General features: G+C 58.7%; 15 protein-coding genes across 15 annotated transcripts; 9 read left to right on the top strand and 6 right to left on the bottom strand.

Moving 5' to 3' along the window:
- Positions 1–733: 733 nt before the first annotated feature.
- Positions 734–2,573, top strand: CH63R_09946 (uncharacterized protein; the record flags this gene model as incomplete). The annotated part of the gene is made up of 3 exons (XM_018304920.1): positions 734–1,575; positions 1,638–2,264; positions 2,411–2,573. The coding sequence occupies 3 exons, from the start codon at positions 734–736 to the stop codon at positions 2,571–2,573; spliced, it is 1,632 nt and encodes a 543-aa protein (XP_018154344.1).
- A 70-nt stretch (positions 2,574–2,643) lies between these two features.
- On the bottom strand, positions 2,644–3,835 carry CH63R_09945 (SURF1 family protein; the record flags this gene model as incomplete). The annotated part of the gene is made up of 3 exons (XM_018304919.1): positions 2,644–2,743; positions 2,818–2,923; positions 3,034–3,835. 3 exons carry the CDS (start codon positions 3,833–3,835, stop codon positions 2,644–2,646), a joined length of 1,008 nt encoding a protein of 335 aa, XP_018154343.1.
- Positions 3,836–4,486: 651 nt separating this feature from the next.
- CH63R_09944 (UBX domain-containing protein) lies at positions 4,487–6,177 on the top strand (the record flags this gene model as incomplete). The annotated part of the gene is made up of 4 exons (XM_018304918.1): positions 4,487–4,565; positions 4,631–4,683; positions 4,734–6,020; positions 6,136–6,177. 4 exons carry the CDS (start codon positions 4,487–4,489, stop codon positions 6,175–6,177), a joined length of 1,461 nt encoding a protein of 486 aa, XP_018154342.1.
- A 383-nt stretch (positions 6,178–6,560) lies between these two features.
- Positions 6,561–7,200, bottom strand: CH63R_09943 (CHCH domain-containing protein; the record flags this gene model as incomplete). The annotated part of the gene is made up of 2 exons (XM_018304917.1): positions 6,561–6,825; positions 6,992–7,200. The coding sequence occupies 2 exons, from the start codon at positions 7,198–7,200 to the stop codon at positions 6,561–6,563; spliced, it is 474 nt and encodes a 157-aa protein (XP_018154341.1).
- Positions 7,201–8,021: 821 nt separating this feature from the next.
- On the bottom strand, positions 8,022–8,687 carry CH63R_09942 (Sas10/Utp3/C1D family protein; the record flags this gene model as incomplete). Its single annotated transcript, XM_018304916.1, has 3 exons — positions 8,022–8,213; positions 8,271–8,437; positions 8,510–8,687. 3 exons carry the CDS (start codon positions 8,685–8,687, stop codon positions 8,022–8,024), a joined length of 537 nt encoding a protein of 178 aa, XP_018154340.1.
- A 723-nt stretch (positions 8,688–9,410) lies between these two features.
- CH63R_09941 (2-dehydropantoate 2-reductase) lies at positions 9,411–10,661 on the top strand (the record flags this gene model as incomplete). The annotated part of the gene is made up of 1 exon (XM_018304915.1): positions 9,411–10,661. The coding sequence occupies one exon, from the start codon at positions 9,411–9,413 to the stop codon at positions 10,659–10,661; it is 1,251 nt and encodes a 416-aa protein (XP_018154339.1).
- A 487-nt stretch (positions 10,662–11,148) lies between these two features.
- On the top strand, positions 11,149–11,803 carry CH63R_09940 (Double-stranded DNA-binding domain-containing protein; the record flags this gene model as incomplete). The annotated part of the gene is made up of 3 exons (XM_018304914.1): positions 11,149–11,172; positions 11,250–11,350; positions 11,521–11,803. 3 exons carry the CDS (start codon positions 11,149–11,151, stop codon positions 11,801–11,803), a joined length of 408 nt encoding a protein of 135 aa, XP_018154338.1.
- A 398-nt stretch (positions 11,804–12,201) lies between these two features.
- Positions 12,202–13,092, bottom strand: CH63R_09939 (Coenzyme Q biosynthesis protein CoQ4; the record flags this gene model as incomplete). The annotated part of the gene is made up of 1 exon (XM_018304913.1): positions 12,202–13,092. The coding sequence occupies one exon, from the start codon at positions 13,090–13,092 to the stop codon at positions 12,202–12,204; it is 891 nt and encodes a 296-aa protein (XP_018154337.1).
- An 818-nt stretch (positions 13,093–13,910) lies between these two features.
- On the top strand, positions 13,911–15,122 carry CH63R_09938 (SET domain-containing protein; the record flags this gene model as incomplete). The annotated part of the gene is made up of 2 exons (XM_018304912.1): positions 13,911–14,030; positions 14,109–15,122. 2 exons carry the CDS (start codon positions 13,911–13,913, stop codon positions 15,120–15,122), a joined length of 1,134 nt encoding a protein of 377 aa, XP_018154336.1.
- Positions 15,123–15,759: 637 nt separating this feature from the next.
- On the bottom strand, positions 15,760–17,197 carry CH63R_09937 (RRM domain-containing protein; the record flags this gene model as incomplete). Its single annotated transcript, XM_018304911.1, has 2 exons — positions 15,760–16,735; positions 16,788–17,197. 2 exons carry the CDS (start codon positions 17,195–17,197, stop codon positions 15,760–15,762), a joined length of 1,386 nt encoding a protein of 461 aa, XP_018154335.1.
- A 1,400-nt stretch (positions 17,198–18,597) lies between these two features.
- CH63R_09936 (Protein transporter Sec61 subunit gamma) lies at positions 18,598–18,868 on the top strand (the record flags this gene model as incomplete). The annotated part of the gene is made up of 2 exons (XM_018304910.1): positions 18,598–18,682; positions 18,741–18,868. The coding sequence occupies 2 exons, from the start codon at positions 18,598–18,600 to the stop codon at positions 18,866–18,868; spliced, it is 213 nt and encodes a 70-aa protein (XP_018154334.1).
- Positions 18,869–19,196: 328 nt separating this feature from the next.
- CH63R_09935 (WD repeat domain-containing protein) lies at positions 19,197–21,281 on the bottom strand (the record flags this gene model as incomplete). Its single annotated transcript, XM_018304909.1, is given in 4 exon segments — positions 19,197–19,342; positions 19,394–20,872; positions 20,892–21,065; positions 21,119–21,281. The coding sequence occupies 4 exon segments, from the start codon at positions 21,279–21,281 to the stop codon at positions 19,197–19,199; spliced, it is 1,962 nt and encodes a 653-aa protein (XP_018154333.1).
- Positions 21,282–22,435: 1,154 nt separating this feature from the next.
- On the top strand, positions 22,436–24,114 carry CH63R_09934 (Upf0016 domain-containing protein; the record flags this gene model as incomplete). Its single annotated transcript, XM_018304908.1, has 3 exons — positions 22,436–23,050; positions 23,115–23,988; positions 24,044–24,114. The coding sequence occupies 3 exons, from the start codon at positions 22,436–22,438 to the stop codon at positions 24,112–24,114; spliced, it is 1,560 nt and encodes a 519-aa protein (XP_018154332.1).
- A 959-nt stretch (positions 24,115–25,073) lies between these two features.
- CH63R_09933 (uncharacterized protein) lies at positions 25,074–25,817 on the top strand (the record flags this gene model as incomplete). The annotated part of the gene is made up of 1 exon (XM_018304907.1): positions 25,074–25,817. One exon carries the CDS (start codon positions 25,074–25,076, stop codon positions 25,815–25,817), a length of 744 nt encoding a protein of 247 aa, XP_018154331.1.
- A 37-nt stretch (positions 25,818–25,854) lies between these two features.
- Positions 25,855–27,783, top strand: CH63R_09932 (Tol protein; the record flags this gene model as incomplete). The annotated part of the gene is made up of 1 exon (XM_018304906.1): positions 25,855–27,783. One exon carries the CDS (start codon positions 25,855–25,857, stop codon positions 27,781–27,783), a length of 1,929 nt encoding a protein of 642 aa, XP_018154330.1.
- Positions 27,784–27,811: the final 28 nt, after the last annotated feature.

The following is a 27,811-nucleotide window of genomic DNA, read 5'->3' as shown; positions in this document are numbered from 1 at the left end:
GGGGATCCAATCGCCGACTGGCTCACGTAACGGGGCCCGAGTCGGGATTTGACAAAATGCTAGGTTGCGCACCGAAGCGAACTAGACGCTTGGCTGCTCGCGCCCAGACGGACGGACATAAGTGCACATTCACTGAGAGTCTGAACCGGTAAAGTGGACTGCGCGAGTCCCGTAAGAGGGTTTGCGGTCGAGTCAATGTTCGCCTCCCTGTGACCTACGTGCTCGCTCTCGGTCAGCGAAATCTCACCTGGAAGACATCAGATGTCGTTCTAAAAGCACGACCCCACTCCCCTTCCCCTCCAGGATGCTTCGACACGGCGGCTCCGTGACTTTCGTCATTGAAAACCCCTCGGCGAACCGGACCCGCGTTCGATACCGACGGTGGGGCCGGCCGGAGTGATCGTGCGTGATCCGTGCACCCGCCACCCTTGTCGACAACAATCTGACGTACGTCGCAAAGGCGCGTCGAGAGTCGATCGCGTCGCCCTGCACCACCACCTACCTAGGTATTCTGAGGCACCACAGCGGACTTCCCGCTGCGCCCACGACCGTAAATCAACCCCACTTGCTTGATGCTCCGAATTGCTTCTAGCCGGGGTATTGTGTCGCCTTAGACCAAGTCATCCATATCAAAGCGCCAGCGCAACCACGCGACCACGCATTTCCACCTCATAGCCTCCGACACTTCGAGAAGTACGGCCAAGCCGCTGCCGTCCCATCATCGCCACCCACAATGTCCTCGCCACCCTTACGCACCCCTCTCACAACCCGCCTGGCCGCCGTCGCGGGCGCAGACGACGATGACCCCCTCTTTTCCTCCGCCCTCGAAGAGACAACAACTCCTCACCGTCGCCTCCCGAGCATCGATCCCCCCTCCAGCCGCACCTCCCTCCGTACGCCCTCCAACAACCCCCTCCGCAGCTCTCTCCGCAGCTCCGCCCATCGCGGTCTCTCCGCCTCGGGCCGCCGCTCCCTCGCCGCAAACACGACGCCGCACGCCCGCGCCGCCTACCGCACCATTGACGCCCGACGCGCCGCGGCGTTGACCCCCGGCAAGAACAAGCGGCGCGAGAGCTTCCGGCCTCGGCGGGAGTCACTGCACGACGTGCTTCGCGGGTTGAGCCGGGTCGTGAAGGCAAACACGCAGCCCATCTCTTCGTCCTCGTCACCCAGTGACTTGGGTTCGAGAGCGCCAAGCGCGAGCCTGCCGATTCGGACCGTAGGCGGCGACCGGAGGAGCCTGGCATATGACGATGATGATGACGACGATGACGAGCTTCCTATCGATAGGCCAAGGTTGTCGCTACCGTTGGACGTCGAGGACGAGGACGAGGATGATCTGGTGGCGCCCGAGCTGTCGCAGATTGACGAGAACGCGACGATTGAGTTTCCGCGAAGGGCATATACCGACCAGGTCTCACGGATGTCGATGGGAAGTGTGCGATTGAGCGAGTACAGGAATTATGACGACTTGGACGACGATAATGATGAGGGCGGAGAAGGGTTCTTTCCCGGGTTTGAAGTTGGCGCCCTGGACGAGGAGAGCGGACGAGATCGGGAGGAGTCGTTTGGCAGGTGAGCGCAACAAGGGGTGATATGCATGCTGGCACTGAGGCGGTTTCTAACATGGCTTGCAGAGACGAGGAAGAGAACCTCCGACGACAGACAATGGCATCAGCGAGGGCGAGCGACTTTGGGTTCGAGGTGCCCGTAGATGCCGATAACCAGACCACGTTCGTGATGGCGGTTGAAGGGCAGAGCTCGCCCGCTCGGCCGCTGCCCGAAGTCACAGACGAACAGCCGTCGCTCAATATAACGCCTGCTTATGACGAGTCGGTTTTCGACGAACTAAACCCGCCCATGGATGAGGACATGGGCTTTGGAGGCGCCTACGATGATCTGCGCAGCTCGACGCCCATCGAACCGGCCGAGGCAACGGAACTCGACGACGACGAAACGAAAGCTAGCGCGCACTTTGAGCAGCAGCAGCAACAAAGGTCGCGCAAGACGAAGCGGGGCGTCAAGCTGTCAAGGTACAACGTGGAGTACCCTTCGCTGCCGCCGGCGGTGGTCAAGCGGCTGGCCAACACGTTCGCGCGGTCGAGCGGCATCAGCAAGACCAAGATCAGCCCGGAGGCGCTGGCCGAGATCCAGCGTGCGTCGGACTGGTTCTTTGAGCAGCTGGGCGACGACCTGTCGGCGTATGCGAGGCACGCGAAGCGCAAGACTATCGATGAGAGCGATATGCTCACACTCATGCGAAGGTACGTCTTTTTTTAGTTATTTTTTGAACATACATCAAAGTTACAGGCCCTTTCTGGGGCATTGATGTGATTGGGAGCTTTCTCCCTCGCCCCGAAATATTCACAAAAGTTTTGTACAGTTTGTTTTCGTCTTAACACTCGTACAGACAACGCCAGACCAACCAAACGACTACCCCCTTTTCCCTGGCGCATAGGTACCTGCCCCGGGAACTACTGCAGGAGTTGAGGATGCCGAAGCCGCCACCCCCAGCGGAGCCGAGGAGGAAGCGCCATCGTGTAACCGACGGCGACGATGGAGAAGAGGGGTGAACTTGAGAGCCATACGCCGCTACTACGACACGACGTCGCTCCAGGGCGAGACCACCCCATGTGGATGTCCTTACCAATGCTTGTTCATACGCACCCGTTTCGAGATGTCAGAAGGAGGCTTCTTGACGACCATCCACAGCATAATCGAGGTGGCAAACGCGAGCCCGTACCTGTTATGAGGTAATCAGTGTCGGCCGCGAAGGAAGCACAAAGGGATCATGAAGGGAAATGATCAAAATCTTACCATGTGAAGATGTACTGGGCATGGTTATTCCGCAGGTTCACTTCGGCGGCTCTCCCGATAGGAATACCCTTGGACTTGAGGTCTATGACACGGAAGAACTCGTGGTCTGTGAGGAAAGGGTCAGCATCAGCATGTACCACCATAGCAAACCCATCCCCACCAACCTCACCCATGAAAGGGAAGAGGGGGACTCGGGAACAGAGTGTCCACACATACCCATAGTAGCCTCAATCCAAATAGGCTGACTCCCTGTCAGCTCCGCCATCTGGTGCACGTCGGGGAAGAAAAACTCCCAGCGGTCCGGGCGGTTATCCGGCGTGAACATGTTCTTCTTCCATGGCTCGCGTAGCAGGCCCTCGACGGTGACCTCGCCGCGCGGCAAGGCGCTTGCCGGGCGCTTCCGCTGGTCGGCCATGTCCTTGCCAATCCACCCGCGGTTCACCAGCACCGTGGTGCCGTCGCCCTCGCGCTCGAGCGGCGTGACGACCATGTATCCCTGCTCGCCGTCCCACATGCGCGGCCCGATGAGCATTTCCTTGTCGTGGCGGAAGCGGCCGGTGGCGTAGACGCGGCGGTAGTCGAAGTCAGCGACGGCGGCCGGGTCTATTCGGGGCGGGAGGGGTAGCGGGTCGCGGACGAGGCGGTCCTCGAGCTTGGCGATGAGGTCCGTCTTCCAGCCAAGGCGCTGAACCTGCCAGGTGCCAAGGACGAAGGCGGTGATGGGGATCAGGGCGAGGATGATAAGGCCCGGGCCGTGGCGGCGGCCTGCGCGGACAAGGTCCGGGGGGTTATCGACTATGGAGACGAAATCGGGTGCGGGTTCAGAGGCGCTGGTGCGCCGGGTGGTGTGGAATGCGCGGGTGGTGATGTTGCGGGAGGAGGAGGAGGATGATGGTGTTGGTGGTGTTACTGTCGCACCGGGGCGGGCGAGGGTTTTGGGGCGGGCGATGGATCGCAGACATGACCGCGCTGCGAGACTCGAAGGCCGGAGAAAAACTCTTGGTAGTGATGGCGGCATCGTGGGCTGGTTGGTTGTCTTGCGCCCGCGGATTTGGTGGTCGGAATCGGAAGCTTTGGGGGTGGCTCGATGAGGTCAGGATATTTCGGGTTTTTTGGGCACGATGGTTTTCCCTTTCCAGGGTACCTAGCTAGGTAGGTGCCAACTGCAGGCGCGTTCAGATTTAGGTGCAGTCTTGGGCGAACTGCAGTGGTGTCCTTCCACTGTGGGGTCGATGTGAAGGCGGATGATTGGTGGCTAGTGCCTCCCCACCCCCCAGAATGAATGATGAATGGCCACCGGACTGAGGTACCTCATGTGGTAGCTAAGGTACCTGAGGTCCTCCCTCTTTGAGAATGTGCGACGACACCTGTCCCCCTGTCATCCATTGAGCTTTTGATACCCTCGCTCAACAAACAACATTGGCTTTCGCGACCATTCTCTGAAAGAATCGACTTTTCTACTCCGATACCAGAACCACCGAGACTTGTTTCGGGAGCTTGAAGCAGCAACTGGTTGAAACAACCTACCTTGACACCCCTCAGGCTGTGCCACTGGCGATTAAGATCCACATCATCCCTCGACTTACCAGGAGGAGTTGGCTGCCGCAAACTTCATCTATCCACCACAAGCAAAGATCCAAACAACAGTTGGAAGCTCAAGTATCCGATCATGTTCTTCACGGGAAGCTTGCAAGAAGGCATCGCCGCGGCGCTGCAACAGAGCAAATGCGTCTTCTGCTTTGTCACGGGTGAGCTCATGTACCCTCATCCTCAACCTCACTTGCAATGCAAAAGTATGACTGACACAGACTAGACGAAGAGACTGAGAGCCAAACTTGGGAGACCGAGTACCTCACTGAAAGCACTGTATGTTTATATGGTCTTGATAGGAGGCACAAAAGGCTTACTCTACATAGATTGCAGCCCTACTCCAGGATGAGGCTGTCGCCCTGCGGTTGAAGAAGGGCTCGGAAGAGGCGGGTTACCTTGCTGCCATCTTCCCGCTTCCCAACACGCCTACCGTCGTCGTCATCAAGAACGGCGATCTCAAGGAGTACATCGTCGCCGGAACCGGCAAGGATGAGTTCGTTAGACGAGTGACGACGGCCTTCCGCGGCGCTCAGGGCCAAGCCGCGGCCCCTCAACCTGCCGCGGCTGTAGCGCCTGCTCCGACTGTTCAGCCGACCGACAACCTGTACAGCGAGAATCCCTACAATCCTCCCCAGGTTGCAACTCCCGCAACCAGCACCCAAACCCAATCCGCCAGGCCCAGCACATCTGACTCCAGTCCCCGCGGACCCGCCACTCCGACTCAGGAAGAAGAAAACGCCGCCACCTTGCGTGCAGTCCTCGCAGAGCGTGCCGCTCGTCTAGAGGCCCAACGCCTCGAATCCGAGCGCAAGGCAAAAGCAGCCCGCGCCGCTGCCGCCGAGAAGGCCGAGACCGACAACTCCAAGCAGGCCGAGCAGACACGCAGCCACAAGGAGGCACTGAAGAAGGCGCGCCAGGAAGCCGCGGACGAGAAGGCCCGCATTCTGAAGAAGATCGAGGACGATCGTGCCGAGCGGCGGGCCAAGGCCGCCGAGCGGGCCGCCATCCGGGACCAGGCGTCCTCGCCGAAGCTCGGCGATGTTGCCGCGGCACTAACGAGGTCCGAGTCAAGCTCCCTGGCACCGTCGACGTCCTCCGCGAGCGGCATGACGGCGCTGCAGGTGCGCCTCATGGACGGGTCCACGATCCGCTCGCGGTTCCCGAGCAAGACCACCCTCGGCGGGGATGTGCGGGCGTGGGTCGACGGTGAAAGGACGGACGGGAGCAAGGAACCCTACCGGTTCAAGGTCGTGCTAGCGCCGCTGCCGAGCAGGCTCATCGACGACACCGAGGAGGACAAGAGCCTCGCGGACCTGGGGCTGTCGCCGTCGTCCACACTGGTGCTGGCGCCTATTAGTGCGCATGTCAGCGCGTACGAGGAATCGTCGGTTGGGAGCGTGGCCGTGGGGTTCCTGTTGCTGCCCTTGACGCTGCTGCAGTGGCTCTGGGGCGTGGTTTCGGGCGTGTTCTCAGGACTTGGGGCCCGGAGACAGGCGGCGGAGGAGGGCGGCGCGGAGCCTGTCACCGTGAGGGAACAGCGGAAGGGCCGGTTCTCGCAGTTTGCCAACCCGGATGATCGGAAGGGCGATCATCAGCTTTACAATGGCAACTCGGTCAGTTCTACACATCCATATTTTGCACACACACATACACTCTCCCCCTATTTCCGTCTCTCTTTACCTCTCCCCTTTAGGGAAAAAATTGAGCACCATTGCTAACCCGCCACAGCTGAACTTTGAGCCGCGGCCAGACGAGAAAAAGGATGAGTGAAGGAATCTTTTGCGTATATCACAGCAACATTAATAGACATGGTGCAACGAGACACGTTCTGATATTTAACGAGTGGGAATGTCATCTATTGTACGTCATGGGAGATGTAGTAATTAGGTCCAGACCAAACTGGCACCATATTCAAAGCTTTCGCCATTACAATATGCTGTGCGAAACGTCGTAATGCTCCATGCCCGGGATTAGCCGCTGATGTTAGCGGAATTTCCCTTTATTTCCCATTTCCCCTGTTTAACTATTAATCTACATGTATTGAGCCCTCGCTGACACGTACGACACGGCGCCTGTCGAGGAGGGGCGTCAACACTTCAGGCACCAGGATATCCGATATCTGTGACGCGCGGATTGTTTGACTGGGAAGGCGCCTAGTACTGGCTGGCAGCGGACTGGCAGGCCTTAAGTTGCTCGAGGTACCAGTTGCAGATCTGCATGTTGCCGCCCTGCTCGTCCATGCACTTTGTGAACTGCTGGGTCGCGCCAGCGCAGTTGTTGCCCCACTGCTGCGTCGTCTGGGACTCACCCGAGGCGACGGGGGAGTTGGACTGGGGAGCGGCCTCGGCGGGCGCAGAGGAGCCGCCGCCGAACATACCGCCAATGGCGTGGCCGATGGAGGAGCCGATGGCGACACCGCTGTTTGGGCATGTGTTAGCCTGTTTATCTTCTTATTTATATATGCACCTCGACAGAGTGTGTGTGGACAGAGGGGGGGGGGGGGGGGGGTGCGAGAATGGAGAAATCGTCGCCGAGCTGAGCGCTCGGGGAGCGCGCCGAGGATCTGCGGAGGGAGTGGACGTACGCAGCGGTGCTGGCCATCTGGCCGAACAGACCGGGACCCTGCGAAGGCGCGGCGGCGGGGGCTGCGGGAGCGGCGGCCGGGGGAGCAGCGTGCTGGGGAGGAGCGGCCATGGTCGAGGCAGGGCGAGACTGGACGGGAGCGGGCTTTGCGGCCGAGACGGTCGGGCGCGAGGGGGCGCTAGGGCGGCCGGCAGAACGTTGACGAGGCATTTTGAATGTCTGTGTATGTGGGTAGGTGGCCTACTCGGGGAGGGGGTGTTTCGTGCGATGTGGTCGTTGAATCGCGTGGAAAAGAGTGTGATTTGAGCGAGAGGGAGGGAGATGGAAAGATGTTGAAGACGCTGTCGTGGTGGATTTGAAGGGAAGTCGGCAGAAGTTATGCGCCTGGCCGGGGTTAACGTTGTCTGTTGTTGGAAAGATCGGCTTTTTGGGGGGATTAGAGCCGGGGTCGGTGGCGAAGTGTGGCCAATCAGACGGGGGCGAATTTGGTTGTGGTCAGGAGTTGCAGAAGGGGTCTTATTGCGTAAGAGGGTATTCTCCAGTGGGTACCTTTGGAGGCGAGATATTCATCAAAAGGGGCTTTTAGGCCCTACTATATGTTTCCTGTTCGGCTGGCCATGAGGTTAACGCGACCCCGTGCAGGCGGCTGCGCAAGACGTAGAATTTCATCTTTGATGTCGGTTCATTATGTGATATACGTATCTATCTCGAGGGTATCCGTTTACCCAATTCGAATTTGGCGTTTGCTCCCCGCTCTAGTCCAGCGGTGAGCTTCTTTTGCTCAAGCTGGACCAAGCTCTCAACCTCACCCAGGTTGGTCATAACTCCGCCTAGGCTCTTCTCGATGAGCCTTGATGGACCTGCTATAAGTCTGAGACACAGTCACTGGGCCACGTATCGCCAGAGTAGCGATGATGACCAAGGATATCGGATACAATGCACAGCCCGGGGTATCATGCCACTCGTCAAACCCGACCAACACGCAAGCCGTGCGCTTCATTCACTTTTCAATTCCACGTCCGTCTCGGCCTTCATAAATTGTTCTTCTTACCCGCGCTCTTCCGTCTCGAGCTCCTCTGCCTCTTCTCCGGGCCAGAGGAGCTGGCCGACGGCGAATCAGGGGCCGGTCTCTTGGGCTTCTGGATGGAGTTGAGCAGGGCCTTGGCGCGCTCCTCAGCCAGTTTCTCCTCAAGTTTCTTCTTCAGTCCCTTGTCATTCTCGCCCTGCGATGGTCAGCTCGGTGCCCCTGGCGTTTCTTCTTCTGAGTGAAGACCACTTACAAGATCCGCTTTGAGGATCCGCGTCGCGGCCTCCGTGTTGATAGTCAGGGTCCGTTGGGCCGGCGTCTCCTCGACATTCTTGATCTTGCCAAAGTACTGCTGCACGCGTTTGAGTTCCGTCATGACGTGGTGGTCCTTGGCGTCTACACCTTGCAAACGGAGGGCAGCTGCGATGGTGGATCAATGGTTGGCCTTGTCCGGGGGGGGGGGGGGGGGGGGGGGGGAAGGGTACGACTTACAAAAGAGGAGAGACTCAATGGCATAGGCCGAAAGGGCAAACATTTTAGCCTTGTCGAGTAGCGGAAGCTCGTCGGCCAACTGAGGAAGACTGTCGATAAGGGGCTTAAGCGCATCCTCGAGAGAGTCGATGTGAGAATCGAGCTTCTCCAGATCGGGCTTCATGTCCTTCATCGCCATGTTGGATACTTTGTGATGAAGAGAAGGAATCAAAATGAGAAGTGCAAAGATGAGCAAACCAGGAAGATTCGGTGTTCCGACGTCGGTGGGCTCGAATGCAAAGTAAAGGGTTCGATGGGAATGTACTTCTCATCGATGAGATAGCTAGTTGGATGCTGAAAATTCAAGAATCCGGGCGTTGCAGGATTTGCATGCATCTACCGAGGGTCCAAGGCGCTGGGGGTGGCTGCAAGATCGGTGGGTCTCCTGCCGGCCGGAAATCCACAGTTGGTCCACGCGCCAAAATTTGAGGACATGTCCCCGTCATTCACACCTCGAAGCCGCCTCCTGCTTGCGTCCAAGACCATACGCTCCTTCACAACGAACCGTCTCCTCGTAATCCCCGGTGCGCATCCACGACACTATCGACAACGGAGAACACGCCCATCTAGCCGAAAAGTTTGATTTCGTCGACAGCCGCTCTCAATCTCTTGATGAACACCGCGCAGTAACTGCGCCGAGCCCCCAAGAACATCATCCACCGTGGCAGCCACTCTGGCGAGCCTTCCGAGACCGCGGCTCACCGCGCGGATACCTACAACGCAATCAATATGCAGGGCAGGTAGCACACGTGTCGGCCGTGGGGCCATTCGGTGCGTCTCGATCGATGCCTCGAGCAAGTTTGGCCCTGGGCAGGCAACGCCGCCGCAAGGCATCGCCCCTGGGAAGGTAGCGCCTGAGGAGATGGCGGCGACGGTCCCCGGCGCCCAGACGGTGGGCGTGCCTGGGGAGAAGAAACAGTGGTTCAAAAAGGTCCTGGGACTACTGCCGGAGCAGAACGAGAAGGAGCTGTACGCCATCTTCAAAGCCGACTCGTTATCGCGATTCTACGTCCCGGCGGTCATGATGGGTCACGATTCACCACCACCGCCATCGTCGCGGACGGTACACATCCTCGGAAAAGACCAGCGGTCCCTGTTCCTGTCGCACGCACTGCACGGCATCTACGACTCAGTGAAGGCCATCAACCTAAGAAGGAATACGCCGTATCAAAATATTTCCGGAAACGAGGGAGTGAGGAGGAGCGGAGGCTGGATCGAGCCGAACGTCGCGCTTGAGGAGGCCACAGAACCGGACGAAGATGAGGGGCATATCAGTAACCTGGTGGTTGCTGGGAGGCCGAGCGAGACAATCAAAATGCTCAACCAGGTGAAGCACCGGGTGGATGATCGGACGGCCGTGCTCTTCGTCCAGGACGGGCTTGGAATCGCTGAGGCTGTCAACAATGAGGTCTTCAAAGATGAGGAGAGGCGCCCGTCCATTGTGCTCGGGCACATGAGTCACTCCCTGGCGTACGACCGCAAGACGAACTCGGTCAAGCTGATGGCGCCTAACTATGAAACCATGCTGACGGGCGTGCGGCCGTATACCGGCAAGAAGGCGGATGCGACAGACACGTGGCTGCGATCGCGGGGCATGCTGGAGAAGTTTGCCTCCTCGGAGGTGCTCAGAGCCAAGGGCATGGGGCTCGACAGCTGGATGAAGCATAAGATCCCGTCGCTCATGTTCTCGGCTGTGGTTGACCCGATCTGCGTCATGCTGGACTACCGCTACGAGCAGCTCCTCTACAACCCGACGGCCAACAGGCTCACGACACAGCTACTGAACGAGATCGCTAACGTCGTGGCGCGCATGCCCGAAGTCAGGAACTCGCCGGAGCTGCAGGCGATGCTGCGGGGCGAGGGCATGCGCAAGGAGATCATGGGGAAGCTCAGGGCCAAGGGCTCGGCGCCGAGCCAGATGAAGTTGCAGATTCAGCGCGGCATGTTGACGGATATTAACTACCTGAACGGGTTCTTCATCGAGAGGGGACATAGACTGGGCCTGAAGCTGCCCGCCAATGAGATGATTGTGGGCATGGTGAAGGCGAAGCACAAGGCGCAGCTGGATAAGCATCGATCATACATCCCTCTCGAAGTGACCTCGAGGAGATGAGTTCCAGGGCGTTGTGTGCTGTTGTGCCATCAACGGTCAGTAAGACTGGGAAATGGTGTTGTGTATTTATGGTGGATTAGCATTTTGTACGATTATGTACCTTGGACAAAAAAGCGCGACATTTATTCCAGGCACAAGGAAGACGCAACAATCCGTAATGAATTGTTGTTGTAACGCAGCAAGTATTAAAACCAACAGCTTCTTCAAGCTGGTGTAGATTTGATGGTCAGACAATTATGTTGCCCCTAGTGACCTTACATAGATAGGTACTGATTGTAACTTGCTCCACGTCCTCCGTCATGCAATTTGTAAGGGCGCCGGAAACCCCCCCCCCCCGCCCCCCCCCCCCCCCCAGGTCTGACCCCGCCAAAAACTTGGAACACAGAGGAGCGATGCGGCCCCGCGTTTCCCTTTTGACCAAACACACCAAACAGCCACTCGTGGAAACACGCAACCTCGAGATACCCCCTTCCACACATCCGCAAACATGGACGACTCCGAACTCGAGCAGGTGAGAACGTCTGCGTGGGGCCGGCATTGACGAGACGTGTGCGAAGGTTTCCGGACACTGACCCGCGCGACACGCAGATCCGCAAGGCCCGCCTCGAGCAGCTCAAGGCGCAGGGCGGGGCGGGAGGAAGCTCCGGCGGCGGCTCGAACCAGAAACAGCAGCAGCAAGAGCAGAGACAGTACGTTGGCCTTCCCTCTATCTCCGGCACCCTCATCTCGGAAGTTCATGTGCAACGACCGCATGCGCGACGAACGATCCTCTCTCTCGAACCCAGCTCGTCCCGAGAACACACACCCTGTATAGAGAGAACCAGCCCAGCTAACCCATACCTTCCCCAACGCGCCGCAGACAACAGGAGCAGGAAGCCCGTCAGCAAATGCTCAACCAGATCCTTCACCCCGAGGCGGCAGACCGCCTGGGCCGCATCCGGCTCGTCAAGGAGCAGCGCGCGCAGGACGTCGAGAACCGGCTTATCATGCTCGCGCAGAGCGGCCAGCTGCGCAGCAAGGTCACCGAGGCCCAGCTCAAGGAGCTGCTCGCCGCCGTTGCCGACAACAAGGAGGAGGAGAAGATCGTCGTCAGCCGGCGCAAGGGGTGGGACGACGACGACGACGACCTGCTGGACCTGTGAAGGGGTGGCTGACGTCGTAGCCGGGTCGGGTCGAATCGAGGCGAGTCGAGATTGATCCTTGTGTCAAGGGCGGACGAACGGTTGGGGGGGGGGGGGGGGGGGGGGGGGTCACAAGCATACGTATTCACTCCCTACATTCATCTGGGCGGGCTCCTTTTTGCGGAACATAAGCAAACGAGAGACGCCCATGATGGGGAGATAAAGTGTCGGCGTTGGAGGGCGTTCTCAGCATGCTGCTGTAAGATCAGCAGATTGACTTTTCGTCCGAGTGGGATTTTCCATAGGACAGACACTAGGTACAAACAAAAAGTAAAAGGAATGCTACCTACACCTACTAACATACACATACACTGCAATGTACACTTGACTCATGTGGCCTTTGTTGGTCTACCACTCTGCTACCTCCCCTGCATGGCCTCTTGCGCCCTCCTCCTCTCCTCCCTCTCCCTCTTCCGGATGGCCCGCATATTAGGCGGCCTCTCGATCCCCAGCTCGGCCCTCAACTCGTCCACGTCCCTCTCGAGCTGCTCCTCCCAGTAGACGTTAATGACCTCCTTGGCCTTCATCCCGTTCCTGAGCGCCCAGGGCCCGTAGATGTCGCGGAAGCGCCTGCGCTCGCCCGCCTTCATGGTCGCGTAGCTCAACACGGCGAAGCCCGTCATGGGGATCAGCGTGTTGGCGAACTCGAAGGCCTTGAGGGCGACCTCGCCCTCGCGCACGATGGGCAGGCCCGTCAGCGCGTGGAAGAAGTCGTGGCACTCGCGGTACCGCTGCATGACGTAGGCGCACTCCGGGTCATCGATGTAACGCACGGCGGGCCGGGTGTCCGGGCTGACGCCCTCGGCGTCGAGCCAGCCGACGTAGGCACGCCCGACGCTGTTGTCGGGCATGCGGCGCAGGCGGTCAAGGTCGAGGGAGCTCGAGGTGATGCGCGGCCGGTCGCGGAGGATGCGGCGGCCGGTCGGGTCGGCGAGCATGGCGTCGCGCAGGCGGTAGATGAAGTAGGGCGTGGCTGTCGTCTCGCCGACTGCGGCGATGAGGTCGGCGCGGTAGGGGCTCAGGAGGGACCAGATGCCTGCGCCAAGGGCGAGACCGGCGCGCTCAACCTTCGTCAGGGGGACATGACCAGGGTAATTCGGCGGCGGGCGGTTGAGGACGGAGAACGGGCGGATCTTGGTGGCGGTGGTCGAGGAAGGCGACGACGAGGAGGAAGAGGGGGAGCAGGCGGCGCAAATAGCGGGGAGGGCGCGGCGGGCTGGTGCCACGGGAAGAGCTCGGAGGGCTTTCATTTTGCGTGGTGATAGTGTATCTGCTTGACGAATTTACATGTCGTTGAGGCGAAGGGGTAGACTTTTTTTGAGAAAGCCCAATGGAAGAGAGGAGGGAGAAAAGGGGAGCTCTCGGCAGCTGCTGGGAGCTATCAGCTCAGGTCGGATGCGAAGTGGTTCGATGACCGGAACACTTTTTGAGAAAGCTCGGTCCGGACGGTCTGTGGTGGGATTACCTCACCTCGGTGACGGGGGGCGCCCGGAAATCGGGGCATCGGTGGATGCTAGCGCCGACCTGCGCTGGAGGACAACTTTGTGAGTACAAGTACTGACAGCCGCTCCTGATCAGAACGCCGGGGGGTGCCCGTCGCGGCGCCGCCTCTGATTCGCCGCTCAGGGGTTGAATGGGCTCCCTCGTCTCAACTCGACTTCTTCCATTGAGTCTCCAGAGTCTCTTGCGTCTTTTGCAATAACCTCTTGTAAGTCCGACTTGTTCTAATTAGCCTCAGATTTCATCGTAACACAGACAACTCATTCGTCCATATAGTTACATGTCATGTACTCTCAGAAGGCCTACTCGACACAGGCTTGCTCCATTTCTGCGCGCGGTTGACAGATTTTCTCACTCACTTATTAACCCTCACTAAGAACATGAGATCTTTGCAACCGGGATTCTTACCAGCAGGTCGACATCCCTATTCAGCACCCGTTTCCCGCTGAACCACCACTTCAAGTAGCACAAAGAGACTTCTCTGAATCCCCAGTCGAGTTTGGCCTCACAGCCGTCTCAACATTTAAAGATACCCAGGACAAAATCTACACATCTCACAACCAAATCCATGGATGCCATCGAGACCCTCCTCTCATGGGCGGAAACTCAAGGGATCACAGTATCCAACGTCGGACCCCGCGTCCTCCCTGGACGAGGCATAGGAATCGTCGCGACATCTCCCATAAAGGTACCCCTCGCTCTCTCCCTTCCCTTCGCCTCCTCTCTCACCCTCACCCACCCCCGCTCTCCAACTAACACCCTCCAGAAAGACGACACGATCCTCGACGTCCCCATCCCCTGCCTGAAAACCATCTCAACCATTCCCAAACCCCTGACCCGCCCCTTCCCTAAAGACACCGCCGTCCACGCCCTCCTCGCCCTCGACATCGCCCTCGACGATGCCCCCTCCTTCAAGACCTGGTCCGCCGTCTTCCCCACGCCCCAGGACCTCGCTTCGTGCCCGCTCACCTGGCCCGAAGCCCTGACGTCCCTCCTCCCGCCCGCGGCCTCCTCGCTCCTCGCCGCCCAGCGCGAAAAGTTCGAGTCTCACTGGTCCCTGGTCTCCGCCGCCGCGCTCCCTGGCGGCGCCGCCGTCGGTTACGAAGACTACCGCCACGCGTGGCTCCTCGTCAACTCGCGCACCTTCTACCACGTCACCCCCAAGACGGCCAAACGGCACCGCGACGACCACATGGTCCTCCAGCCCGTCGCCGATCTTCTCAACCACGCCCCGCGCGGCTGCTCCGTCGCCTTCGACGCCCGTTCCTTCACCATTCTCGCCGACAGGGACTACAGCCCCGGCGACGAGATCCACATCTGCTACGGCCGCCACAGCAACGACTTCCTCCTCGTCGAGTACGGCTTCGTCATGGCTCCCGGCGAAAATGACTGGGACGAGGCGTGCCTCGACGACGTCCTCCTCCCGCGGCTGAGCGACGCCCACCGGCGACGCCTCGAGGAGAGGGGGTTTCTTGGCAAGTACATGCTCGACGCCGAGACGGTGTGCTACCGGACCCAGGTGGCGCTGCGGACCCTGGTGCTGCCGCCGAGGCGGTGGGCCCAGTTCGTCGACGGTTTCGCCGACGGCGAGGCCGAGCAGCCCGAGGTTGACGAGCTGTTGCGCGAGGTGCTCGCGGCGTACGATGTCGAGATCGGGACCAGGATCGAGACCGCAGGGGCGCTGGACGAGGGAGAGGAGTTCCAGAGGCAGATGGTCGTGGCACGCTGGAAGCAGATACAGGGGCTGGTGCGCGCCACGATACGGAAGCTAGACACATGAGATGAACCGTATTCTGACCGTCCTCCAAGCGAAGACCCAGGTTACAAATGACAACATTCGATTGGTGCTTTTGAATGAACTCTGAACTACAACGCCGGTGCCGAGCTGTCATGGTGCCGTTCCCACACAGCTAAAAATCTAACAGTACACATACAATTTAACCAGTACCCCAAGTGAACGGTTCGGTATGGTGAGGTCTCGTTCCGTCTAGCCGTCACAGCCTGGGGGTCGGGTCAGAATCGGTATTCGGCCCAGCATCCCCCAACAAGAAAATCCTCTTGGCCGACAGAGATTTCTCCAAGTATACGGGGAGAAGCTCTTGCTACTCGAAAAAGTCGAAACTATGCCAGTAGCATAAATCCGAGGTCTTGTCTGACAGGCAAAGCTCTTCTTGCGGTGTGCGGCAAATAACGAAGAAAGGCCTTCGCGGTCCTCTTCCAAAGGTTCTCTGCCAGGTCCTCCCCTCCCCTCCTCCTATGTTTCTAGGGTCGCACAAAGTGTCCTGACCGTGGGACCTACTCAGGCCGGGGTCGCTTTGCGCCGTGAGGGTTGCCCCAATCGTTCCCACCACCTTGGTTTCCGCCGAAAAATCCTGGGTTAAATTGTTGCGGCATGCCTTGGAATCCTGAAAAACACGTCAGTATGTATGTCCTCTGCGGACGGGACGAATGAATTGCAAACAAGAAGGAAATAGTTCAGGGGGGTTGCCAGAGTGCCGAGCGGAGCAAGGAGGCATCCTGAAGTCTGACGACGGAAGATCAGGGAGTGAAGGGGCTCTGGTGGTGAACTCCAGGCCTCGCTCTTTGGTCCATCGCCCCACTTCTGGTGCTGGTACAAGCTGGGATTGTGTTGATACAGGCTGATGTTGCACCTTTTGACGCTTGGGATGCGACGGGGGCTGGGCTTGGTCAGGCTTGGCAGCTTTGCCCTTGCGCCGGCCAGATTGCTTGCCCCTCTGGGATGTCCCATTCGCGGTTGAAGGTGTTGAAGGATTGTGACAATGCTGGGAGAGTCCAAGAGAGGGGGGAGTCGTACCGGGCATACCACCACCCATCATACCCATGTTGGGCATGCCTCCCATCGGCATACCGCCCATCGGGCCCATACCCATACCGCCCATGGGGTTGTGCATTCCGCCTCGCCCACCGCGCATTCCGGGGCCGCCGCGCATGCCTCCGCCGAAACCACCGCCTCGCTGGAAGCCGCCGCCGCCGAAGTTGCCGCCACCCATGCCGTTGTTGAAGCCACCGCCCATGTTGTTGTTATTGTTGAAGCCGCCTCCCATACCGCCCGAGAAGTTGCGGTTGAACCCGCCTTGGTTCATACCTCCGCGAGGGCCGTTGAAACCACCGCGGCCCCGGTAGCCGTTACCGCGGAACTCGCCGCCGCCCATGGGTGGGCCTTGGCTGTTGTAGTTGCTGCCGGGCCTGCTGCCCTGTTCTTTGCCCGCGCGGTTCGGCGCGTCCTTAGGCAGCGTCCGGAACGGGTTGACGTGGGGGTTGGAGTAAGTGACCTGGTGCTTCTTGGGAACACCTTGCCCGCCATCTGTCGCTTCAAGGGCATGCTTCGCGGCCGTCGCTGCTTGCTGCGTTGTGAACTCGACATAAGCTTGACTGTAGGCTAGATTAGCGGCCGAACGTCCAGGTTTCCGCAGCGATAACCGACCCCTTGCTCTTGCCATTGACCTTGTGCTCGCTAAACGTGATGTCCTTCATCTCATCCTCACAGTGAGCGGCCCTGGCATAACCCCGAATATCGTCGTCGGTGTTCCACCAGTTGAGATCCGAGATCATCAGGGCTGTTGTCGCACCGGGGTCGACGGGTCTGTCGTCGCCCTTCCTCTTCACACCCTGCTGGGGAGCGGGCGCATCCTGTTGCTCGTTATACTCATCCTGCTGCTGGGTCTGGTGATCGTGCTTCTGCTGGTCCTCGCGTTGCTCGTGATGCTCCTGGTGTTCGTGGTGGTCGTCGGCGTGGCCGTTGGCCTGCTGCCCGTCATAGTTCTCGGCATTGCCATCCTGTTGGTCTTGGGGCGCGTCGCCGTAGATGTCGATCTCGAACTCCTCCTCGGCCATGTTGACGATGATATCTGGTAGCCGTAAGTTGAAGCAGCGAGCTTAGTTGTAGGTGCAACAGGGTTGTTATTTTAGTCTGCGAGATACAGGGACCGTCTGCAGTCTTGGAAAACATGATCATCAGCCGCTGCCATATACAGGGTCATAGCCAAATCTTGAGCCAGAAATCGAGCAAAGGATAGAAGGCAGAGAACATCTGATACGTACACTCCTCGTTCCGCAGACAAGATGGAAGAGGTTGGATGGAATGCCCAAACCAATGTGCTCCTCTCCTTCAGCCAAGTAAAATCGAAGACGAAGCTCTGTGCTTCAGCCTTCCCCAATGGGCGAGATGACGTTTTTTCCCCTTTGTTCGGCCCAGAAGCCTTAGGTACAGGCAAGAAGATGTAGTTGAGACGAGGGAGAGTGGAAACAGGATCCCGCGACTTCAGAGACCGTTTGCTCGCTCTGCCACCGCCTTTGGCCGACGCTCCACGCGCGTGCCTGCCCGCTCACTACGTGGCCGACGCTGTCAGCCGTGCTAAGTTAGTAGTCCAAGGAGCCCGAATGAGGTTTCCTGGCGAGGTCAGCAGCGATGGCGCGTTGCCGACGGAGTGATCAGGGGAAGAAAGTCAGCTTGAAAATTGAAGATCGACGCGTCGAATGGATCGGTTTGGGCTGTGGCGATGTCGGACAGCAAAGGGCGGCTCGGTGGGATGTTGGCGCGGTGAAGGAGACGTGTAGAAGAACGTTTGGGAAGAGAAGAAAACTGGGGGAAGCTCCTAAGTTGAAAGAGCTGAGGTCGCATCCTGGGCCGGGCAGGCGTGACTGGGCAAGGACCACGGCTACCAGGCTGCGGCAGGCACAGACTCCACTGCTCCAGTGTCCGTCAGTGGATGCCTCAGTGGACCCATGACTGATAGGTACGTATCTGATTTGCCTGCGATGTGTTCGAATGCGCTCAATCGTGGCTTGCCCATTGGCCCAGACCGTACCCCCGGCATGTTAGCGGGGGGAGCCCAGGGGCCCTCCTCCACTGAAGGGATGCTGAGCTCTTTCCTATCGTATCAATGAACCTTAGATAAGCAGTGGCGTGCGTATCGGCGGCCGGCGCATCGTTCCTCCATCGCCTCCTAAATGGCAATCTGGCTCTTCCTTCCATAGCGGGAGCTTGACCCGAAATTTTGGGGGACTGTTGGTGACAGCGCGGCGCTCAATTTAACACATCTCCCTCCAACCCATCGACCTCTCGAATCTTCCACCCGCCCGACTTGCACGTCTTAAACACCGTCGTCGCGCCTTTCTTTAATCGACATTGCGATTTACTGTTCTACCGCGGCCCATTGGGATTTCACTTGCGACTTTCATCCAGCCACCCACCACCCCTTTCACTTCTCGATACCCACGTGCTTCTGTCCACAATGTCCGACCAGGTTAAGGAGATCCTCGAGGTTCCCTCCGAGTTCGCCCAGGAAGGCCTCCAGTTTATGAAGCGGTGCACCAAGCGTACGTGTCGCGCTACCGCTGTTGACAAAGTCCTTCAAGTACTAACATGTCATTCTAGCCGACAAGGTCGAGTTCCTGAAACTCTGCCAGGCCGTCGGTGTTGGTTTCCTCATCATGGGCGCTGTCGGCTACATCGTCAAGCTGATCCACATCCCCGTCAACAACATCCTCGTCGGAGGCGCATAAACGCACAGTCTTTTATACGACAGAAGCACCGAGATCACAGGCCGGCTTCTCGAGCACATTGCACGTCGGCGCGGTCGACCAACATGATGATTTTACACGCAAGGATCGGTCTCAAAAAAGCATTGCGCGGGCAAATTGCAAAAACCTGACTGCAACACGTGGGAGACGCTGTGCGGAAGTGGTGGGAGATACCCCGAGACCAGTGGCTCCATCGATCAATGTACCATTGCCAAAAAGAGGGTTTGACGTGTGTGTGTGGAAGATGTACAAATAATCAAAATAATCATCCCACGTCTCTCCACACGAGTGAATCCGCCTGCGAGAATGCCTACAACTGGAAGCCCTCTCCGACTGGGCGGAGTTTCTCGTCCACACTGCGGCCCATTGGAGGTTCCGCCTCGTCTTCGTCGGCTTCGTTGTATGAATGAAGTGTACAGGTTCCATGAGCCATGTTGAAGCCGTTCCAAGCAGATGCTGAGTAATGTTAGCAGCCGCGGCAGTCCGTAGGCAAAAACGTCAACTTACCAACGAGGACCGGTGCGTTGGGGTGCCAGCTGACGTCACGCACGCAGGTATTCCACCCAGGGAAGTCATTGCCATGATATATACGATACCTCCGCTCCAGGGGCCTCGAGTTCTTGGTCGTCTTTCTCACATCAATGGTGCCAGCCAACGTGGCGTCCAAGTTCCATATATAAACCTTGCCGTCCTGGCTGCCAGAGTACACATATCGCGAGTTCGTGCTCGAAGGAGGCGAAAAGTGACAACGGATCAGCGTGCGCATCACGCGGTGTCCACGGAACGTGACGAGGGAGTTATCGTTGGGGTGCGGGAACCAGTCCTCGTCTCTGTACGTTCCCCATCGATAATCAAAATCACTATTGCTGGTCAATCTTGTGGGGTTGACTTCGTCGAACTTGGACGAGGACATGACCATCCTGAGGTCCCAGAGCTTCATGGTCTGGTCTTTCCCGTTGCTAAGGATGTAGCGGCCGTCACCTTTGCTGTCGATGTATGTCAGACCTTCGACGTGGCCCACGAAAGCACCCGCCGGCCGCCCATCTCCCATGCTACGCCGATCCCAGACCTTGATAGTGGCATCGTCCGAGCCAGAGTAGAGAATGTGCGGTGAGGACTTGTCTGCGAAACACACGGCGTTCACGTCGTCCTCGTGACCGACGACGTTATGCAACACAGTGCGCGACTCAATGTCGTAAACGACGATCGACTGCATGTTGGTGCCCGCCACGAGCTCCCGACCGTCGCCGGAGAACCGGACAGACCAGATTCCGAACGAATGCCTCGAGCGCCACCCGGCGTGCTGCGTTCCCGCACTCCGCTCTGCGAGATCCAAGGTGTATGGGTCTCCTGTGTCATTCGGGTCCGTGGGCGCCAAACATACGTTGCTTTGGATCGACGTGTAAGCGAGCCAGCGGTTGTCGGGGCTGAGAGACGCATCTGTCAATGTCCACTGTCCCCAAGGGTAGTTGACCGTTTTGTAATATTTCCAGTTGTACGGATTTGACGTGTCGTACATACGGACCTTAAAATCGTGGCCGCAGGCGTAGAAGAAGTTGCCGTCATCGGAGAACTGACCCGAGTATACAGGGTCGTCGTAATGTATGATCATCTCAGCGTTGGTTGAGGGTATCATGCCCTGGGCCATCAGGTCTTGGTTCTGTTTTCGGTCCCTTCCATCGCCCAAGCCAAGTTCGCGATCGAGAATCCTCCGCGCCAACTGTTTCTTTTTGGTGACGCGCTGTTCATTTACGCCGAAGGCACCTGAGTGCATCAGTTTCGTGCCCTCGTCGCTTGGCACTTTGGGGAATCGACTGGGCTCTCTGGGGCGAGGCCGTCTTCGTCTTCTTCCCCAAGCAATGTCTTCGTCGTCATCTTCGTCGTCTTCATCGTTGACGTTGTGGCGTAAGGTCACTTCGCCGCTCTGAATCAAGCCTAACAACTGAGCCCGCGTGAGAAAACCCGTGCCATTTCCTGCAGCACCGGCTACATCTGGGATTAGCACCAAGGCCGTATGAGCAGAGACCATTACGGCGCAACGTACAGATCAGGGCCATTATCCTCGCGATGGTGGTCTCTGATGCCGCGCCTTCCTCGTCTTCGCCTTCGTCCTCGTCTTCGTCGCCAGCACCCATGAACACCTCGACTTCGACGCCGCGGTCGCCACCATCATCGGCATCTGTAATTGGTAAGCTACACGGCTCTACGCCTTCGGGAAACGATCGGCAGTACCGTGAAACTCGTCATCGTCCTCTCCATCGTCTTCATCTGGCTCGTCTTCAAAGTCAGGATCGTAAATATCGTCGTCGTCCATGTCCTCAGCTTCAAACTGGTATGTCCCGGCGGGACCCATAGACGGCGACCTTGAAGTCCTGGTTCCCTCAGAGTCGTCCATTTCGACTTTGTGTTCACACGGAAAGTTCGGATTGATGCTTAGTGATACAACGGAGCTCGGATATGAGACTGCCGACGTGTGGTGGAGGACTGGACGGAGGGGCGTCCGTGGCAGTCTTCCTACAGCTGGGTTACTTCCGCGACGTTCGGGAAGAGCAACGGATTGAGAAGAGCGAGCAGAAACTACGGCGAAGAGAAGTGTTCAGTTTATGTTTCATGAAAGAAGCGGTCGTTCGTGACGACATCCATTCAGTCCCGGGGGTAGGTGGGGGGGTGTCTTTGGAGCCGGGCCGGCGGAGATAAGATAACAGCTGGTGTAAGCTCCGGGAACCATCAGTTGCGCCAATAGGGAGGTACCTAGGTAGCTGGAGCTCTCTCTTCGTCGCAGTACGTACCTTTGGGAGCTCAAACGAACCATTTGGGCCAAGCAGATGCTCAGCGCCGTAGGCAAATCCGGGGTCGCTTGGATGCAACCTGGTCTACGGCGATAGTCGGTGAACTGTGTATGACAACGTATCATCATTACGGGTATCTACAAACGAACGCCAAGGTTGCGTGCTTCGACCTCGATCTTTAGATTGAGGCATGATGTGATGCATCTGCCGCTGTCTGTCGCTTCTTTCAATCCGATGGTATCCCAGCGCGCCAAGCCACCTCCTACAGAAGGGGGAAAGTCTAAGCCAGTATCCGAGTCAAGCACCGTCCTCTAGGCACCTATGAAGGTATCCCATACACGGCCACTAAGCGAAAACATTCTAGGGGTTCACAACGCTGCACGCTGCACCTGTGAAATCGCCTCCTGTGGGGCGAATCAAGGGATTCTGGAACATGGGGGCCACCGCGGCGCGTTACTATTTGCTACGGATCCTTCCAACGCTCACCCCGTGGCCATGCAGCAAAAAGATACGTAACGAATTTGGAAAGCCGACCCCCGTGGCTGAGCAGTCGCAACGCCAGAGTGTACCTCTACCTACCTACCTAAGGTACAACACACCACCTAACCCAGTACCTAAGATCAGAAACCAACACCTTTTTTTCTTTCCTTTCCTTTCCCCCCTTAGCAATCAGCAGAAAGAACATCGCCAGACCTCACTCTCTTTTAACCCCCCCACCATTGCCCTGGTCGCCGACGCCCCGTAGCCCAATCGAGTCACCATGAGGCTACGCACTCGACACTCCCCTCTGTTCCTCCTCCTCATCCCGTCCCTCGTCGCGGGTCTCAGCATCGAAACCAAGGACAAGAATGGTGCCAAAGCTGTGGTTTCGACCGACAAGTCGGTCGATTCGACCGCTGGCTCCGGTGTCAAGACCAGGTTTGGCACCGACCATGCGCCTGTCGACGGAAAGGACGGTATGCCTCACGAGGGTCCTTTCGTCGACCAGGACAGAGACGCCAAAAAGGAGGCCGCCGACACGGACACCAACAAGAAGGAGCTGCCTCCCTTGAAGGGACGCCCATTAGACCCTACCGTCGTCGATGGCAAGAAGATCCCCGAGACCAACGATGGTGTCATGAACGACAAGACACGCCAGAAGCCCAAGGAGGGCACTACGGGCACCGAGGGAGGAGTCAGCGAGAAGGACAAGGCGCGAAAGGCGGCCGAGGGGAGAACAGGCGAAAAGCCCGACAACAAGCCTGCGGCGCCCAAGGAGCTGCCTCCTCTGCCTCACAGCGAGCATGAGAAGCTTGTGAACGACAAGGATGCCGCCACCAAAGACAAGGAACACGACCATGATCACCACACTGTCGACGAGATCGCCGGTCTCGAGGTGAGTTGCGCGAACGGCAGTCCTTTTGTCTGGTTCAGTTCGTATCATGCTGACATGTCGATAGAAACCTGCAGGTCTCCCGGACAAGCTCGACGACAAGCCTCACCCTCTTCCCAACTCGGCGCACAAGGACCACTTGGACCTGCCCAAGTCCAAGGGCAAGTCATCCTCGGGTCTCGACGACACCGAGGGCGTCATCCAGCCCTTCCATTCTTTCGTTCTGTCCCTGACCATGATTCTCGTCTCCGAGGTTGGCGACAAGACGTTCCTTGTTGCTGCGCTCATGGCGATGAAGCATGACCGGATGGTTGTCTTCTCTGCTGCCTTTGGCGCGCTCTTGGTCATGACCGTTTTGTCTGCCGTCCTCGGCCACGCGGTGCCTACTCTGATTCCCAAGCGCGTGACTAGCTTCCTCGCCGCCGGTCTTTTCTTCGTGTTCGGCGCAAAGCTGCTTCGCGAAGGTCTGGGCATGGACCCCAATGAGGGTGTCACGGCCGAGCTGCACGAGGTTGAGCGAGAGCTGGCCGAGAAGGAGAAGGCGGGCAAGCGTCGTGGCTCCGCCGTCTCCCCCTACGCCTTGGAGATGGGTCTAAACGGCAGCAGGAAGTCTAGGTCTAAGAGCCGCTTCCCCTCGCCCCCGCGCTCTCCTTCTCAGTCCCCGCCCCGCAGCCCTTCTCCTGGCTCGGGTGGCATTAGGGGCTCTCTGCAGGGCCTGAACAACCTGCTCGGCCTCCTCCTGAGCCCCGCGTGGGTGCAGACGTTTGTCATGACCTTCCTCGGCGAATGGGGCGACCGCAGCCAGATTGCCACGATCGCCATGGCCGCTGGTCAGGACTACTGGTGGGTCATCCTGGGAGCTATGGTCGGCCACTGCATTTGCACCGGCGCCGCTGTCATTGGCGGCCGTGCCATCGCAGGACGCGTTAGCCTCAAAGTTGGTAAGTCGAACAACGTTCGTCTCTGCTGCGAAATGCTTGCTAACTCCGCATGCAGTCACCGTCGGTGGTGCCGTTGCCTTCCTTGTATTCGGCTTCATCTACTTCTTCGAGGCTTTCTATGCGTGATAGAGGAGGCTGACGCCCAAGGCGTCAAGTTCCTATAAGATTTCGCATTTGTGTAGAAAACGCCCTTTTCACATGGCGCTTCTCTTCCCGCGGTGATGTGTGGTACACGGAGCACTCGACATTCGCTACCTACCTATTTTATTATTATTAATCACAGGCCTGGGTTGTTTCCTTCCGCATCTCGAGGGGGGAAGAGTATGGCCATTTGGCTGAAGAATGCTACACGAGGCTGGAATGCATATTTACTTCCCTATTGTTTGAGTACACATGCGAGATTCACGATAAAAGGAGGGGCGGGGAAGATCAATCTCTTTTGAAAACCCGGCTGGCAAAGCGTTCTGTTGCGATGAGAAAGCGAAAAAAAGAAAGAGAGCATGGTAAAGGTATGTACAATAGGAAAGTCTCTGGCCGGGTACGCTGGAAGGGGCATGGATTTGGGAGTTCAATGGAATGAAATCTTTGGTGGTTCGATTTGTGTCTGGGACCTGATACACCAGATGACTAGGTGTTCCCCAATCTGGCTTGTTCGGAAGTTGATGGTAGGTCTGTGAAGTCTTTGAACCGTTCATGATGGCCTCGTCTCGTAGCAGCAGTTGGGCTTGGATTGGCAATCCAGGCATCGTGCCATTTTTCTAGGTCAGCACAACTCATCCTGACCGAGCACTGGTCTCTTGATTGGCCCGGCGTTTCAAACGGGAGAGTGAATAATCTATCGTTGACTATGTTGGCCTTCGAGTGGCCTCGGGCCAAGGCCATAGTGTGTAGGGGTAGTTAAAGGAATCCGTCCAACTTTTGGTCAGCAAAGTGAGAAACATCTGCCGTCAACGGATGAGCCGATGGCGTCCCCCCCACCTTTTTCTCTGTCGTAATGATTTGGGAGTCCTCATCTCCCATGACTCAATTAACCCCCCCTCCCTTGGGTATTTCTAGACACAGGTTTTCACCTTCCGACCCCTTGAATGCTTTCGAGAACCAAGATTCCAGAGGCAGTCTTCTTCCGGGGACCGACGTCGGCGACGAACCTCCCGCACGTCGCGGCCCTCGTCAAGGAACGGCGGGAAACGCGCCCCAGCCCGCGGCTCTGCGAGCGATGCCAGGACTGGGACGTCCCCGAATTCGCCGCCGGCTTCGGCGCCAAGGCGCATCACTACGTCTGTCTACGGGACATCCTGCGGAACACGTACCGGTGTCTGGTCTGCGATGCCATCGCGACGGCAACCCAAGCCCGCCGGCGGGAGAGTGAATGGCTGAGTGGGAGCCCAGATACATGTGTCTATGTGACCGTTCAGGGGCCTTTCTTTCTCGATTCGGGAACCAAAAGTAATCAGAAGCTTCGACTGGACTTTTCCGTGCCGGATGAGGTTTCCGTCAGGCTGTTCCTCGAGTTGACCTTGAGCGTCGTGGCGAACAAGCCGTCCTCGTTGTCGTCGTTGTCGTCGCCGGCAGAACACCAGCCCTTTGCAATCACGCCCCAGTATCGGCTCAGGTACTCCATGAACGAGCCTCGCCGCCTGCATGCTGTTGAAGATTGGGAGGTGGACTTCTTTGATGCCCAGATCCTGAAAGGATGGGTCGACGGCTGTGGAATCCTCCACGGCGCGAAATGTGTCGGGGAGTACACGTCTATCTGTAAGCAACGAGCAGCTGTGGCTCCTTCGCCGGCCAAGTCTGCGGAGACACTAAACCAAGATATACTCAGATAACTTGCCGTCGGGGTTTCGCGTCATCGACATCGTGGACATGAATGTTGTCCAGCCTTCGACACCAGTACGCTTCGTCGCTCTGAGTTACATGTGGGAATCCTCCGAGGACGCAGGACGCGCACAGCTCGAGAAAGCCAACGCCCGGGACCTGGAGAGCCTCGGCGGCCTCGCATCCGTCACCCTGCCCCCCATCATCTCGGACACCATATCCCTCTGCAGGGACCTCGGCGAGAGATACCTTTGGGTCGACCGGCTCTGCATCGTTCAGGACGACGAGTACTCGAAGCCCAACCAGATCGATGGCATGGACCGTATCTACCAGTCCGCCTCCTTCTCCATCATGGCTGCGCTGGACGACCGTCAGGGACACGGGTTTCCGGGATACGCCGGGAACCCCAGGCGGCCGAGGGCGTCGTTATGGGGCCCGGCGCGCAGCCGCAACGTCGGGCGGGGAATCGATCCGAACGGGATGCAGACCGTTGTCGACGCCTCGCTGTGGAATCGGAGGGGGTGGACTTTCCAGGAGAGGCTGCTGTCCAAACGGCGGCTATTCATCACCGAGTACCAGGTTTTGTTCGAGTGCTGCCGCGGACAAGCCGCCGAGGAGCTCACGTGGGGTCGGCGGCCCTCGCGAGCGGGAGACGCGGTCGACGGGGCAGAAGAGGCCTTGGAGTCTCTCGAAGAGAACATCGAAAGCGGAGGACCAGGAACGGACTCCGAAGCAGCGCGAGAAACAGCAGACGATCCTGTAGCGGCAACGGGGAAAGAGAAGGATGAACGGACGCCTCGGATCCCGGGCTTCTACCGCCGCCCTCTCTACCACCGAGACGCCACCATCAAGCTGCGGGACCACGTCGCGCTGGCCAACTACTGCGCCTGGGTCGAGGACTACACCTCGCGGCGGCTCTCCCGCAGCGGCGACATGCTCAACGCCTTCGCGGGCGTCGGCAACGCCGTCAGGAAGGCCATGCGCACCGAGACGCTCTTCGGGCTGCCGGAGGTGTACCTCCCGCAGGCCCTCATGTGGAGCCACACCGGTCCGGCGGCACGGAGGGACGATGACGACGACGACGACAATGGTGGTGGCGGTGGTGTGCTGGGGGTTCCCAGCTGGAGCTGGGCGGCGTGGACGGCGGAGGGGAGTGCGGCGGGGTACAGATGGGCGCACGGCGACGCGAGGCTTGTGGACACGAAGCTCGTGAGGATCGCCACGCTGGTATGGTTTCACATGCGGGATCCTCCGGCGGCTGCGACAACGGCGGGGGCGAAGACAACGAAAGGGTCCGGGGACGGGCGGGTCGGTAAACTGCGCAGGCTGCGGGTGAAGGAGCGGTGGCTGGGTACAGAGATGGGGATGGCGAGGATCCACGGGCCGGAGAAGCTGCCTCCACTGCAGCGGAAGATGGGCGGAGGGAAAGTCAAGGTCTCGGCCGAGACGGACGAGAAGCACACCGAGATGTGGCGGGCGTGTCCGCACAGCCCGTGGGCGGCGCTCGCGCACGCGGAGCTCGATCCCGAGGCCGTGTCTGTCACAGGGAACTTCCCGGGCGCACTGGTGTTCAACACGACCGTCGCTTCTCTGAGGATCAGACGGGGCCAGGGGGCTCGAGGATCCCGCGGGACGGGGTCTGGAGACGCCGAGATTCTGGACCTGACGGGGCGGCTGGTCGGGCACCTCGACGGAGCGGTCCCTAAGATGGTCGCTGGACGGAAGGGAGCTCGGGACCGGAGGAGGGCGGCCGTCGACTTCATCGTCATCAGCGCGTCGCTGGACGGCGGGCTGAGCGAGCGGAACGAGTGGGCCTTCATCGAAGGGCAGTTCCACGAGATGTGGCGGTTCAACGTCATGCTCGTGGAGCGGCTGCCGTGCGAGCCGTTCGTCGCGAGAAGGCTCGGCGTGGGATACGTGCGGGTTAGCCAGTGGAGGGAGTGTAACCCGCGGTGGGAGACTGTTGTTCTTGTCTGACCGGCGGGGGGAGGAGTAAGTTCTTGTC

The sequence above is a fragment of the Colletotrichum higginsianum genome (assembly GCF_001672515.1).
Source record: "Colletotrichum higginsianum IMI 349063 chromosome 7 map unlocalized unitig_7, whole genome shotgun sequence".
Classification (NCBI taxonomy): domain Eukaryota; kingdom Fungi; phylum Ascomycota; class Sordariomycetes; order Glomerellales; family Glomerellaceae; genus Colletotrichum; species Colletotrichum higginsianum.
This window is presented reverse-complemented; position numbering and strand designations above follow the sequence as displayed.